At 34.9% G+C, this 15,351-nt stretch overlaps 1 protein-coding gene across 1 annotated transcript in view; it reads right to left on the reverse strand.

The window, feature by feature from the left end:
- Positions 1–8,577: 8,577 nt before the first annotated feature.
- GLIPR1L1 (GLIPR1 like 1) overlaps positions 8,578–15,351 on the reverse strand; it is a 31,600-nt gene continuing 24,826 nt past the window's right edge. Inside the window, exons 4-6 of the mRNA XM_007195002.2 lie at positions 14,027–14,115; positions 8,758–8,784; positions 8,578–8,669 (exon numbers count right to left, since the gene is read on the reverse strand). Coding sequence (XP_007195064.2) covers positions 8,578–8,669; positions 8,758–8,784; positions 14,027–14,115 — 208 coding nt within the window. The remainder of the gene's footprint in view (positions 8,670–8,757; positions 8,785–14,026; positions 14,116–15,351) is intronic.

Raw genomic sequence — 15,351 nt, forward strand, 5'->3', positions numbered from 1 at the left:
ATTATGAAAATGGTGCATGAGAAGCATTACAAGAGAAAACCAAAATGATGTTGCAAATAAAATCCAGTATTCAAGAGTGGAAAGATGGACTTTATTAAAATGTAAATGAAGGAAAACTGAGAAAGATACTTGCTAGATAAATATCAAGGGATTAAAGTCACTGATGTGCTATTAAGGCACATTTAAGAATCATTTAAAATTTCTAAGAAAATGAACAAGCACCATTAGAAAAATGAATGAAGGAGATGAACAGGCAATTGACCACCAGAGAAACAAAACAACAACAACAAAAAAAAAACCCACCAAGAAACACAAAAGAGGCAAAACCGTGTAGTGGAAATATTCGTCCTGCATCTATTCTTGTCATATATTGATAAGATGGATTGTATGCATCCAGATTCCAGCATGAATTTGAGTCTCAGGAACTACGCTATCTGAAAGTCAAAGTCATAAAATTGAGTATAAATCTGGGAATATTTATATAAAATTTTGACTCCTCAATTTACATTACTCCTGTATTCTGGAGCTTAATATTTATTTAGCATGGTTGTATGTATACAACAACTCCTAGGAATTCTTCCACCAAAGGATAGCATTCCCCCAGACTATCTTAATAACTCTCAAAATACATACTTGTAAATCTGAATGTTGTTTATGAAAATGTTTAAATCTACTAGTAGCTCAAGAAATGAAAATTAATGGCTTCTACCTCACAGAACTGTTGAGAGGATTATATAAATTATTATATGTGAAGCACTAAGTGCTTGGCACATTGGAAATGTTACTTAGTGTTAGTTATTACTATTATGAAATTAATACTGTTAATAAATACTCTCTCATTTTCACTTATTATATGGACAAGGACTAAATTACATTTTTAGCACTTAGCATTTTACCAGACACAGTATGCATTCTTAATACATATTTATAGAATTATTCTTACAATAATCAGTGTGGTCTCACTAGCTACAAAGAGCAAGCACAATGTATGCACCTCCAGAGGGGTTTCTGGTGGTTTTTGACTAGGGGGAATTGTCACGTGGTATGGAGCGTTCCTGAGGGAAAATGGGAGTTCCCCTGTTAGTGACGATTAGAGGATTTGCTTGTTTCTTTTGCCGCAGTATGTGAACTCGGGTGAATTGAATTACAGATTATATTACCTAGTTTTAACCAAGCCAACCATCCCAAAATGATATGTCTTGCAAAAATAGCTGAAAGGATATTGCAGATCAGTTATAGTTGTAAAGATACAAGTGCAAGCACACACTATTGATTGTTTGACTCATCTTCCTGGCATAAACATCTCTTTAGCAGTTATTTTTAAATTCATTTTTATGTCGTCCTTTTCAGGTTCAATTTTTGTGTATTTTAAAATACATATTACTATATATTTTTAAATTTAACATCTTTCTTGGAGTATAATTGCTTTACAATGTTGTGTTAGTTTCTGCTGTATAACAAAGTGAATCAGCAATATGCATATATATATCCCCATATACCCTCCCTCTTGCATCTCCCTCCCACCCTCCCTATCCCACCCCTCTAGGTGGTCACAAAGCATGGAGCTGATCTCCCTGTGCTATGGGGCTGCTTCCCACTAGCTATCTATTTTACATTTGGTAGTGTTTATATGTCAATGATACTCTCTCACTTTGTCCCAGCTTACTCTTCCCCTTCCCCCCGTGTCCTCAAGTCCATTCTCTACGTCTGCGTCTTTATTCCTGTCCTGCCCCTTGGTTCATCAGAACCATTTTTTTTTAGAATCCATATATATATGTGTTAGCATATGGTATTTCTTTTTTTCTTTCTGACTTACTTCATTCTGTATGACAGAGTCTGGGTCCATCCACCTCACTACAAATAACTCAATTTCATTTCTTTTTATGGCTGAGTAATATTCCATTGTATATATGTGCCACATCTTCTTCATCCATTCATCTGTCGATGGACATTTAGGTTGCTTCCATGTCCTGGCTATTGTAAATAGAGCTGCAATGAACATTTTGGTACATGACTCTTTTTGACCTATGGTTTTCTCAGGGTATATGCCCAGTAGTGGGATTGCTGGGTCATATGGTAGTTCTATTTGTAGTTTTTTAAGGAACCTCCATATTGTTCTCCATAGTGGCTGTATCAATTTACATTCCCACCAACAGTGCAAGAGTGTTCCCTTTCCTCCACACCCTCTCCAGCATTTATTGTTTCTAGATTTTTTTAATGAAAGCCATTCTGACCGGTGTGAGGTGATACCTCATTGTAGTTTTGATTTGCATTTCTCCAATGATTACTGGTGTTGAGCATCCTTTCATGTGTTTGTTGGCAATCTGTATGTCTTCTTTGGAGAAATGTCTATTTATGTCTTCTGCCCATTTTTGGATTGGGCTGTTTTTTTGACATTGACCTGCAGGAGCTCCTTGTATATTTTGGAGATTAATCCTTTGTCAGTTGCTTCGTTTGCAAATATTTTCTCCCGTTTTGAGGGTTGTCTTTTCATCGTGTTTATGGTTTCCTTTGCTGTGCAAAAGCTTTTAAGTTTCATTAGGTCCCATTTGTTTATTTTTGTTTTTATTTCCATTTCTCTAGGAGGTGGGTCAAAAAGGATCTTGCTGTGATTTATGTCAAAGAGTGTTCCTCCTTGAGTTTGATAGTGTCTGGCCTTACATTTAGGTCTTTAATCCATTTTGAGTTTATTTTTGTGTATAGTGTTAGGGAGTGTTCTAATTTCGTTCTTTTACATGTAGCTGTCCAGTTTTCCCAGCACCATTTATTGAAGAGGCTGTCTTTTCTCCACTGTATATTCTTACCTCCTTTATCAAAGATAAGGTGACCATATGTGCGTGGGTTTATCGCTGGGCTTTCTATCCTGTTCCATTGATCTATATTTCTGTTTTTGTGCCAGTACCATACTGTCTGGATTACTGTAGCTATGTAGTATAGTCTGAAGTCAGGGAGCCTGATTCTTCCAGCTGCGATTTTCTTTCTCAAGATTGCTTTGGCTATTCGGGGTCTTTTGTGTTTCCATACAAATTGTGAAATTTTTTGTTCTAGTTCTGTGAAAAATGCCACTGGTAGTTTGATAGGAATTGTATTGAATGTGTAGATTGCTTTGGGTAGTATAGTCATTTTCACAATGTTGATTCTTCCAAACCAAGAACATGGTATATCTCTCCATCTGTTTGTATCACCTTTAATTTCTTTCATCAGTGTCTTATAGTTTTCTGCATACAGGTTTTTTGCCTTCTTCGGTAGGTTTATTCCTAGGTATTTTATTCTTTTTGTTGCAATGATAAATGGGAGTGTTTCCTTAATTTCACTTTCAGATTTTTCATCATTAGTTTAAAGGAATGCAAGAGATTTCTGTGCATTAATTTTGTATCCTGCTACTTTACCAAATTCATTGATTAGCTCTAGTTCTTTTCTGGTAGCATCTTTAGGATTCTCTATGTATAGTATCATGTCATCTGCAAACACTGACAGTTTTACTTCTCCTTTTCCAATTTGGATTTCTTTTATTTCTTTTTCTTCTCTGATTGCTGTGGCCAAAATTTCCAAATCTATGTTGAATAATAGTGGCGAGTCTGGGCAACCTTGTCTTGTTCCTGATCTTAGAGGAAACGGTTTCAGTTTTTCACCATTGAGAATGATGTTGGCTGTGGGTTTGTCATATATGGCCTTTATTATGTTGATGTAAGTTCCCTCTATGCCTACTTTCTGGAGAGTTTTTGTCATAAATGGGTGTTGAATTTTGTCAAAAGCTTTTTCTGCATCTATTGAGATGATCATATGGTTTTTCTCCTTCAATTTGTTAATGTGGTGTATCACATTGATTGATTGGCATATATTGAAGAATCCTTGCATCCCTGGGATAAATCCCACTTGATCATGGTGTATGATCCTTTTAATGTGCATTGGATTCTGTTTGCTAGTATTTTGTTGAGCATTTTTGCATCTATGTTCATCAGCGACATTGGCCTGTAGTTTTCTTTTTTTTGTGACATCTTTGTCTGGTTTTGGTATCAGGGTGATGGTGGCCCTGTAGAATGAGTTTGGGAACGTTCCTCCCTTTGCTATATTTTGGAAGAGTTTGAGAAGGATGGGTGTTAGCTCTTCTTTAAATGTTGGATAGAATTCACCTGTGAAGCCATCTGGTCCTGGACTTTTGTTTGTTGGAAGATTTTTAATCACAGTTTCAATTTCAGTGCTTGTGATTGGTCTGTTCATATTTTTTATTTCTTCCTGGTTCAGTCTCAGAAGGTTGTGCTTTTTTAAGAATTTGTCCATTTCTTCCAGGTTGTCCATTTTATTGGCATATAGTTGCTTGTAGTAATCTCTCATGATCTTTTGTATTTCTGCAGGGTCAGTTGTTGCTTCTCCTTTTTCATTTCTAATTCTGTTGATTTGAGTCTTCTCCCTTTTTTTCTTGATGAGTCTGGCTAATGGTTTATCAATTTTGTTTATCTTCTCAAAGAGCCAGCTTTTACTTTTATTGATCTTTGCTATTGTTTCCTTCATTTCTTTTTCATTTATTTCTGATCTGATCTTTATGATTTCTTTCCTTCTGCTAACTTTGAGGGTTTTTTTGTTCTTCTTTCTCTAATTGTTTAGGTGTAAGGTTAGGTTGTTTATTTGAGACTTTTCTTGTTTCTTGTGGTAGGATTGCATTGCTATCAACTTCCCTCTTAGAACTGCTTTTGCTGCATCCCATAGGCTTTGGGTCATCATGTTTTCATTGTCATTTGTTTCTAGGTATTTTTTGATTTCCTCTTTGATTTCTTCAGTGATCTGTTGGTTATTTAATTTCCTTCAATGTAAATGATTAAATGCTCCAACTGAAAGACATAGACTGGCTGAATGGATACAAAAACAAGACCCATATATATGCTGTCTACAAGAGACCCACTTCAGACCTAGGGACACATACAGACTGAAAGTGAGGGGATGGAAAAAGCTATTCCATGAAAGTGGAAATCAAAAGAAAGCTGGAGTAGTAATTCTCATATCAGCCAAAATAGACTTTAAAATAAAGACTGTGACAAGAGACAAAGAAGGACACTACATAATGATTAAGGGATCAATCCAAGAACAAGATAGAACAATTGTAATATTTATGCACCCAACATAGGAGCACCTCAATACATAAGGCAAATGCTAACAGCCATAAAAGGGGAAATCGACAGTAATACAATCATAATAGGGGACTTCAACACCCCCACTTTCACCAGTGGACAGATCATCCAAAATGAAAATGAATAAGGAAACACAAGGTTTAAATGACACATTAAACAAGATGTACTTAATTGATATTTATAGGACATTCCATCCAAAAACAACAGAATATACTTTCTTCTCAAGTTCTCATGGAACATTCTCCAGGATAGATCATATCTTGGGTCACAAATCAAGCCTTGGAAAATTTAAGAAAATTGAAATCGTTGTCAAGTATCTTTTCCGACCACAATGCTATGAGACTAGATATCAATTACAGGAAAAAAACTGTAAAAAATACAAACACATGGAGGCTAAACAATATTACTCTATTATAAAACCACACATGATACATATAATTTAATGGTACATACATACTCCTGGTTCAAACTTAGGGTCACCAACTTCTTGGTTTGTTAGGGAACGTCCTGAGTTTATCATGTTTTCCTATGTCCTAGTAACCTCCTCAGGCCCAGGCAAACCAGGAATGTTTGTCACTCTACAATATTTTTTTACTAATAGGGATGCATAATCAAAAAAACTACAGAGACTACTGCTTAAATCATCTTTTCACCATCCTTCAAGGGGTAAGAATGGGATACACCAGGCCCAGTTAAGACTGATAAGTCTGATCACTTTACCTCCATATGATTAGGCAATTTCTAGAAACTTCAAACATAGCCTAGTAGGACAAAAGGATCCCCAGAAAAATGCACTTTTCAAATCCTGAGTTCACTGGCCTCAAGTAATTTGAAAAGGCCAAATCCAGACCTGTTTGTCTAGTAATTCCAAACTGAGTGAAATATGAGGGTTACTTATGGTCACTATCAAGAGCAAGATCTGCTCAGAGTAAAAGAATCAAAGTGATGCCAGGCCTCCTAAGATATCCTGTCAAGAGACTGTGATTATGATCACAAGGAAAAGACATCTTCTTGGTCTAGAATTTTCTCTTCTTGCTAATGGGATGAAACCCCACTGATAAGGCAGAGGCACTCCACCTGCCCAGCCTCTGCTCACAGCTTCAGAGTAAATGGAAATCTCTCCATGTAGAGACCCCATTATCTGAGAACTGCCACTACTTGCGAGTTCCTGTAGCAGTGCTAATATAATACTCTCTGACAAATATTTCTTCAAAATCAGAGAATTAATTCTATAAAAATTCATTTTTTAATGTGGCCTGTAGAATTTCAATTCATCTCACCTAAGGAAACTTATATGGTCCTGGATGAATAAGGAATCTAAAGAAGTAATAGAGTAATTATATTAAAAATCAGAAGATTTTAATTATTGAAAAAAGTTTAATTAAAAATCCATGAAGGGACTTCCCTAGTGGTGCAGTGGTTAAGAATCCACCTGTCATTGCAGAGGACACGGGTTCAATCCCTCGTCCGGGAAGATCCCACATGCCATGGAGCAACTAAGCCTGTGTGTCACAACTCCTGAGCTTGCGTTCTAGAGCCCATGAACCACAACTTCTGAGCCTGTGAGCCACAACTACTGAGCCCGTGTGCTGCAACTACTGAAGCCCGCGCCTAGAGCCCATGCTCTGCAACAAGAGAAGCCACCGCAATGAGAAGCCCGCGCACCACAACGAAGAGTAGCCCCTGCTTGCCGCAGCTAGAGAAAGCCCGCGTGCAGCAATGAAGACCCAATGCAGCAAAAAGAAAAAAAAAAATCCATGAAGACAATACAACAATAAACAATAAACAATAAAACAGGTAGAAAAGTATACTATGTATATGTCAGTTTACCTTTAGCCTGTTTCAAACTGCAAGTTAAGGAGTAATTAATCATGAACTTAAATTTTAACAATGCAATAGTTAAGCAAACAGCAATAGTTTATTTTACTAAAAAGATAGTGACTCCATGTACATGATGCTGAATAGCAGTGTGATGGTTAACTTTATGTGTCAGTGTGGCTAGACTATGCTGGTTGATATTTGGTCAAACACTAGTGTAGATATTGCTGTAAAGGTATTTTTTAGATGTGATTAACACTTACAGTTAGTTGACTTTAAGTAAAGCAGATTACCCTCCACAATGTGAGTGGGCTGCATCCAATCAGTTGAAGGCCTTATGAGCAGAGACAGATTTCCTGAAGAAGAATGAATTCTGCATTTATACTGCAACGTAGTTATTCTGCCTGATTTCCCAGATTTCAGATTCACGACTGCAGCAGCAACTCTTGAGTCTCCATCCTGCTACCTTGCTCTACAAATTTTGGACTTGCTAGGCACCACAATCGTGTAAGCCAATTCCTTAAAATTTCTCCTTTCTCTCTCTTCACCTGTGTCCCCATCTCCTTCCCTGTTGGCTCTGTTTCTCTGGAAAACCTTGAGTAATACAAGCAGATTTGAAATATAAAATCACTTGGCTTCTCTTTTAAGAATAACATCAATCACTCCACTATGTGGAAATTCCTAGGTATTTGGCAGTATATACAAAGTAACTCTCAATCATGTTAAAAATACATTGAAAACACATTTACGTTTTACCATCATAAAAATACATTTGCATCATAAAAATATTATGATTTTAAATATTTATAGCTGAGGGAAGTTGGTGATTGCTTTAGTTGAGAAGAAAAAGATTTAGATAATTTAGTCCATAGGAGTCAACCATTCAACATAAGCAATTTTAAAAACTGAATTTATTGAATAATCTTTTTTTTTTTTTTTTTGGTCTTCAGACAAAAGAAATGCCAGAATTCACCAATTCTTTGGTTTCTAGAGATGTTGTTAACTGTACTACAGATAATTCTGTACAGGGTTTTTAAATGTATACCTGCATCCTGTTATTTTATACAGGGTACATTTTAAAATAAAATCTCCTAAAAGAGATTAAAATCTCAATACTAAAGGAGTGTGATTTTAATTTTTGAACACACATTTACCTTTCAAAGGTTTAAAATTGATTTCCCTTTTGAGTTTAATCTGTTCTCATCCATTTCCCCAACTATTGACTATGACCATAATATAACATTACATGCTATTTGAAACTTAATAACATTTTGTTTCTGAATAATGTTGATGGAATTCTTAAAGGGAACTATTGGCATATAAGGAAAATATTTAATATCTGAAATGTTTAATTCTTTAAGTCTACTCTAACTAAAATGACAATCTAGAATATTAGATAACAGGAATCTTTTGATACATGTAAAAAAATTTTAAATCTCCTTAAGTTTTTTGTTTTTAACTGCTACCCTTCTTCTATACTACAGTACATATTTTGAATTAAAAACAGACATTAAATTTAGATAAAAGATAAGAGTTTAGAAGTTTTAATAACTAAACAGATAAGAGTTACATTTAACCATAAACTATTCCTTTGTTGTCATGTCTGAGAATTTCCCTTGTACATAAATGACAATTAAAATAGTCTCAGAAAAACAGAAATCAGGTACAATGGAGTACATGCTATCAGCTGAGGTGCTATTCCCGGTGGATTCCAATTTGGATATGCTGTCAATAAAAAACAATAGTTAAGAGCTCAATTTAGTTTCAAGAAGAGGAAGTAATTGAATTAATACTGAAATATTCTGATACATACTTCGAGGTTTATCACGTTCTTTATTTTCTAAAATAGAAAAAAAATAATATTACAAATTAAAATCATTCATTTGCTTTTGTGGCTTTTTGAATAAGATAATCAACTTAGGAAACTTAGCTTGGCTTTTTAATTTAAGAAAACTAAAGCTTTCTCTGCAAATCCCACACTACTTAAAAATCTGTATGATGTCCCCTGACAATGATGCCATGTCAACAAATATTTCTAGAACATCTCTCATACTGAAGACACAAAGGCCTGAAATAGATAAAACTATATATAGTAGTTAACTTTATTTTTGGCACTCTGTCATACCCATTTAAAGTCCCCGAAAAAGATAATAATTCCTTCATATTGAGTTTGGGTACCAGGATTCGGCAGTTTATTGAGTTTATTTATTTCATTTATTTTTATTCATTTATTCATTTTTGTGTGTCTACTATGTATTGAGCATGATTCTAGGCTTTTGATATAATGGTGATTGGGAACAAAATAAAGTTCTTTTCCTTACAGAAGAGTAAGGGGAGAAAATCTATCATCAATTTTAAAATTGAATAAATGAATAAAAGTGATTAAAAAATATCATTTCAGAGAGTGATTAGTGTGATAAAAAGGTTCAAATGATAGAAAATAATGAGGAACTTAACTATGTTAATAGCTAAAATTTATTGAGAACCTACTTTTTTTGGGCCCAAGTCATTCTGTATGGTTTATCATATTTAATCCTCTTAATCACCTCCTGAGTTAAGCCATCTGATTCCAAGGCCTATATATTTAACCATTGTGCTATATCTCCTATCCTCAAAAAGGAAGTAAAAAAGATAAAAGTTGGCTTTCTATAGAAATTGATCAATAAAAGTCAAAAGTCATAGGACTTAAAGAAGTGGAACACAACAGATATAAGAGAATGTCATTAAAACTTGAATAAAACAAAAATTTGCTAATTCCCCCCCCAAAACCTGAGTATCACATAACATTTAAAGAAGTTAAATCAGTAATTAAACATTTACAAACACACACACACACCAGAACAAAATAGTTTTACAGAAAATTTCTCCCAAACATTCAAAAAATAAGTGAGAATCTTACACAAACTATAAGCAAAATATTAATAGAAGTAATGTTCCCAACTTTCAACTTCTTTTATGAGGCTAATACAACCTTGAAGTCAAAATCATATGAGGAGAAATGAAGAAGGAAAACTAAAGGCCAATCATAATTCTGAAATTAAATGCAAAAATTACAAGTAAAATGTTAACAAGAATTTAGCCATCTATAAAAGAAACCTCATGACTAAGTTGGGTTTATCATGGGAATGAAAGAATAGTTTAAAATTAGATTACTGAGCTATCACTTAACTCTCAATATCTATATGAAAATATAAATCTCACTGGTTAAGTTGTATTCACTAAATATATATACAGCTTTTGTATGGCAATCATAGTTCAAAAAAAGTTTTAAAAAATAATAAGAGAGGGCTTCCCTGGTGGCGCAGTGGTTGAGAGTCTGCCTGCCAATGCAGGGGACACGGATTCGAGCCCTGGTCTGGGAAGATCCCACATGCCGTGGAGCAACTAGGCCCATGAGCCACAATTACTGAGCCTGCGCGTCTGGAGCCTGTGCTCCGCAACAAGAGAGGCCGCGACCGTGAGAGGCCCGCGCACCACGATGAAGAGGGGCCCCCGCTTGCCGCAACTAGAGAAAGCCCTCACACAGAAACGAAGACCCAACACAGCCAAAAATAAATAAATAAATTTATAAAAAAACAAAACAAAAAAACTTGCAAGCTCTAGCTAGTTGGATTTCAGAATTAAAAAAAAAAAAAATAATAATAAGAGAAACAATAAACAAAATGGAAATAGGATATAGAATATAATAAAAGATAGATTATAAAAATTTTTAAAAAACATCATGTACCTACCTCTTTACAATAACTTGAAAATATTTGTGAAATGGGCCAATTTAAAAAACTGCATTTACTCAAAGAGGAATTTAAAGCACAAATAATTTTTTAAAAGGTTACAAAATATTATTTCCAAACAGTTTCCAAAAAAAAAAAAAAGAAAAGAAAAACATCATTTGATGTAGTTTACAACATTAAGACATTAAAGGAAAAAAATTGGGGATCATTTCAAGAGATGCAGAAAAAAAAATCTGGTAAAATTAAACATTTATTCAAGATAAAAGCTCACAGCAAAATGAGGAAAAGAGAAAACTTCCATAACCTGGCAATGAGGACTAATTAAAAACAATCTAAACCAAATATGCATAATGGCCAAACATTGTCAGGAATAAGAGAATGGTGCTACTGTTACAGCTTACGTTCAACACTGCACTGGAGAATTCACTATTAATATTAATAAAATAAATAACTGATATAAAGATTAGAAGAAAGAACAAAACTTGCATTTATATTTATGATCAGCAAAAAAATCAATTAGGAAATATAATTTAAAAATACCATTTATAATATCAACTATAGATTACCAAGCAATCTAATTTAAGATGCAAGACCTTACTGAGAAAATTTCAAAATGTAAAAGATGTATAAAAAGACCCAAGTAAACAATCTTTATTAATGGAAATAGTCAACGCTGTAAAAATGTTATTTCTTCCCAAATTTATCTATAAATTCAATGTAATTCCAATCAAAATTTCATGGTTTTCTGTGGCATTGATAAGCTTATCCTAACACTAATTTGCAAGAGCAAAGGGCCAAGAATGGCCGAATAGTTTCTGAACAATTTGGAAAAGGAACAAGTTACCTCCTACCAAGTATCAAAGCTTATTGTAGCGTTGGTAGCTTGTATGGTGCTATCTTGGAGACCCACTGTCAACAGCTGTCTAAGTCTCCAGGATGGAAATGTTTGTAATGGACAAAATCTCTCATCAAGCACAACTAGAAAATCCAAATAAAATACAACAAAAACAATGTTTAAGAGCATCAGAGATTTGCAAAAGCAGCAAAGACTGGAGGGTCCAGATTTCAGAGCAGAAGATCCATAAAGAGGTGGGCTGATGTTATGAACGCTGCTCTTTCCTTGGGGCCATTTGTTGATTTGGGGCCCAGGTCTAGGGCTGAAAAACTGGGCTTTGCCCAGGAAGAGGCCATTTTTTAGGAAACAGAGAAACCGGCAGAGCTTTGGTTGGCCTTACAGAACTAGAGAGATAAAACTGGAGTATTGAGTAGTTCAAGATCCAGGTGGAAGGTAAAGGTGGAGGAAATAAGCCCAAGAAATGCCCATTTTGTCCTCAAGCTATTTGTTTAATTTTGAAACTATGAGGGGTAGGAGGCTAAAAACCTAGGCTGAAAGCCTTTGGAAATCAAAGTAGATGTTTCAGTAATTTCTGTGTGTTAAAGCAATAAGGATTGGAGTTCAGAACCCACTAGGGAAAGGCAACAATAAACACACCAGTCTCCCAGTGGAAAGCCCCCGAAGTCTATACTCTTGGAACAGAGCAAACAGAGGTAGAACACGCCTTAGGTAAATTCTAACCCAGCCTTGACTAAGTTGTGTTTAGATTAAGGTGAACCACCCTGACTCTATCTGTTCAGCAGAGGAAAAGGTAGAACTCTATGTTTTTGTTTCACACCATGTTGTTAGGTGTTTAACTTATTAGGCACACCAAGTGTTTCTACAATCTACTACTGTGGAACAAACTTTAAAACAGTAACAACTTACTATTATTTCTCACAATTACCCAGGTTGGCTGGTTCTACTAGGCAATTTCTCTGCTGTATCTAGTGTCATCAGGGTTGAAGGACGTGGGTGCATTTAGCTGGAGCTCAGTTGGGGTTTAAACAGAAAGATGACCTCTCCTTTTCCAGGGCCTTTTCAGTGTGACCACTCCAGCAGGAAAGCATGGATTTCTTGATATGCTGAACAGCTTTCAACAGAGGAAAAGCCGGATCTGCCAAGTCTCTTAAAGGCTAGGTCCAGAACTGGCACAACATCAAGTCTGTATTCAAGGGGAGGAGAAATAGTCTGGACTTCTTGATGGGAAGAGTGGCGTGCATGGAGAGGAAGGAGGAATCATTGATGGTCATCTTTAAGGACAATTCCCCATACCAAGATACAGAGCATGTTACCAAAACCAAGAGAAAAAACAATCTTGAAACTAAAAACAGGCTCACAGGTGATCTGGATGCTGGAGTTTTTAAAAAGAGGTTGGAGTATTTGAGCATGGTGATGATGGAGCTGACTGTGTCAAAGGGAGACTAACCAAAAATGTGGTAGGAGAGAGAGGCAAGAGGCAGATCACACCTGGGCTTGTTGGCCTCATTGAATAGAGTCAGATTTTCCTTTAGTTGCAATAAGAAGCAGTTGAGGAATTTTAAGAAAAGAAGTGATTTGATCTAATTTGTGTGTGTGTGTGTGCAGAACAGCTTTGAATAGAGTGGGAAGAGAAGTGGGGAGTCTGCACTAGTTCAGGCAAGAAATGGCAGTGATCTGGATACTGGGTAGGAAGGGGAAGTGAAAAAAAAAAAGAGTGTATCACTGTTATCTTTATATCCCTTTGTCTAGAAAACAGTAGTTTGCAAATAGGAGGTATACAGGAAATTTATTTTTTAAACCACTTTGAATGAAATCTCATACTAGAGAGACCAGGCTTGCAATTTATATTTTAATTGAAGTATGACATGAATGTGGAAACATGCATACCTCACAACTGGAAAGACTGATGAGCTATTACAAAGTGAACACACCTAGATAACCATAGCATAGGTCCAGAAAGTCTTTTTGGTACCCTTTTCTAAACACTAACGCCTCTTTCCTCTCCAAAGGTAACCACTATCCTGACTCTAAACCTAGATTAGTTTTGTCTGGTTTTGAACTTTATATAAATGGAATCATTTAATATACATTTTTTGAGTGCGTCTGTCTTCTTTCATGGCATCACACATCTTTCACAATTTTCATATTATCTCCTCTCTTCACCTCCTTCACTCTGTTCTCAGAAGCAAATACAAATAAGAAAAACATGTCAGCCAGTAGTTATTTTGAGTGTTGCAGCAAACTGCATCAGTTATGCTTTGCTCCTTTCTGTCCTTTAGCCTGAGAGAGAAAATAATCAGTGAAGAAGGGAGGGATCCCCTGGATTTAAATATGATCATTTATGACAAATGATTTATTGTATATCATTATATAGCAGCAATCAAATCTTGTCTTCTCTATAAAATCGAGGAGCCAAATTTTAAAATGTAATGAATTTTTGGAAACTTTGCTTTCCAAATAGAATGCCATGATTATTTGGTTTCCTTTTTGCTTACGGCAGAGTTTCTTTATGCAAGTATCTCCTTCTTCACACAGAGAGCAGGGTGTTCCATTAGTGTAAGGGGGCATATTTGGATAATTTCCTCTGTGAAAAAGAGAAACAATGATTAGCTAAATAACTATCAATTTCTCTATTTTGTGCATGCATTTATGCAAGTTGTTTTGGTCCCTAACCATGAATGTTGAAAAGGAAAAAAATAACAACTTAGGTCCCAATTTTATGCTTATTTCTCTTGGGTTTTTTTGTTTGTTTGTTTTTCATTTTTTTTTTGACAAAAGAAACTATTAAACTATTAAAGTAACTATTAAAATTATTCTTTACAGGATGTCCCCAATCCCTGTGGCAGTTGTATTCTTGAATGTTCTCTAGAACACAAATTAGGTGCGAACCCAATATAATTATCATGTGACAGCCAAAGTTTTTGTTGTAAACACTATGATTATCTCTTGATTTTTTAAACGGAAATTTAAATCGCAAATGGAAACATATGTTTTATAGTTTAATTTAAAATACAATACCATAGTCGTTATCTAGTTCTATTTGATGATGTAGCAGAAAGATTTGGCAGCTATTATGCCTGACTTTCAATAATATAAGCTGATACATGTTAACAAACCTCTTTTTTTCTTTTCCCATCTCTGTGTCTGTGGAAGACTTTAAAAAGTGTTACTTACCTAGAGTACACAAAGAAAAACATTAATAATATGAGTTGTATTCCATTAAAGAATATGCCACAATTTATTCATTCATCTGTTGATGGACATTTGGGTTGTGCCAGTTTTGGGGTATTATTAGTAAAGTTACTATGCACATTTTGAACATTCATATATAAGTCTTTATATGGACATACATTTTCTTGTATACATACCTAGGAGTGGAATGAATAGATCATACGGTAGGTGCATATTTAACTTTTTAAGAAACTGCCACAATATTTTTTACAAAGTAGTTGTAGCATTTTATATTCCCACCAGCAGTGTGTGAGAATGGCCAGTCTTTAGCCATTATAATGGTTGTGTGGTGGTATTCATTGTGGTATGAATTGTATTTCCCTAATGATTAATGATTTTGAACATTTTTTCGTGGGCTTAATTGTCATTTGCATATCTTGTTAATCTTTTGTCCATTTTTCTAATTGAGTTTTAAGTTTTTGTAAGTATTGATATTTAAGGGTTCTTCCTATATTCTTGGTGTAAGGTCTTTGTTTTGCAAAAGAATTTCTTCCATTCTGTGGCTTGTCTTTTCATTCTCTTACCAGTTTCTTTGAATAGCAGTCATTTTTAATTTTAATGAAATCCAACTTATCAACTTGTTCTTTTA

The sequence above is a fragment of the Balaenoptera acutorostrata genome, chromosome 11 (genome assembly GCF_949987535.1).
Source record: "Balaenoptera acutorostrata chromosome 11, mBalAcu1.1, whole genome shotgun sequence".
Lineage (NCBI taxonomy): Eukaryota > Metazoa > Chordata > Mammalia > Artiodactyla > Balaenopteridae > Balaenoptera > Balaenoptera acutorostrata.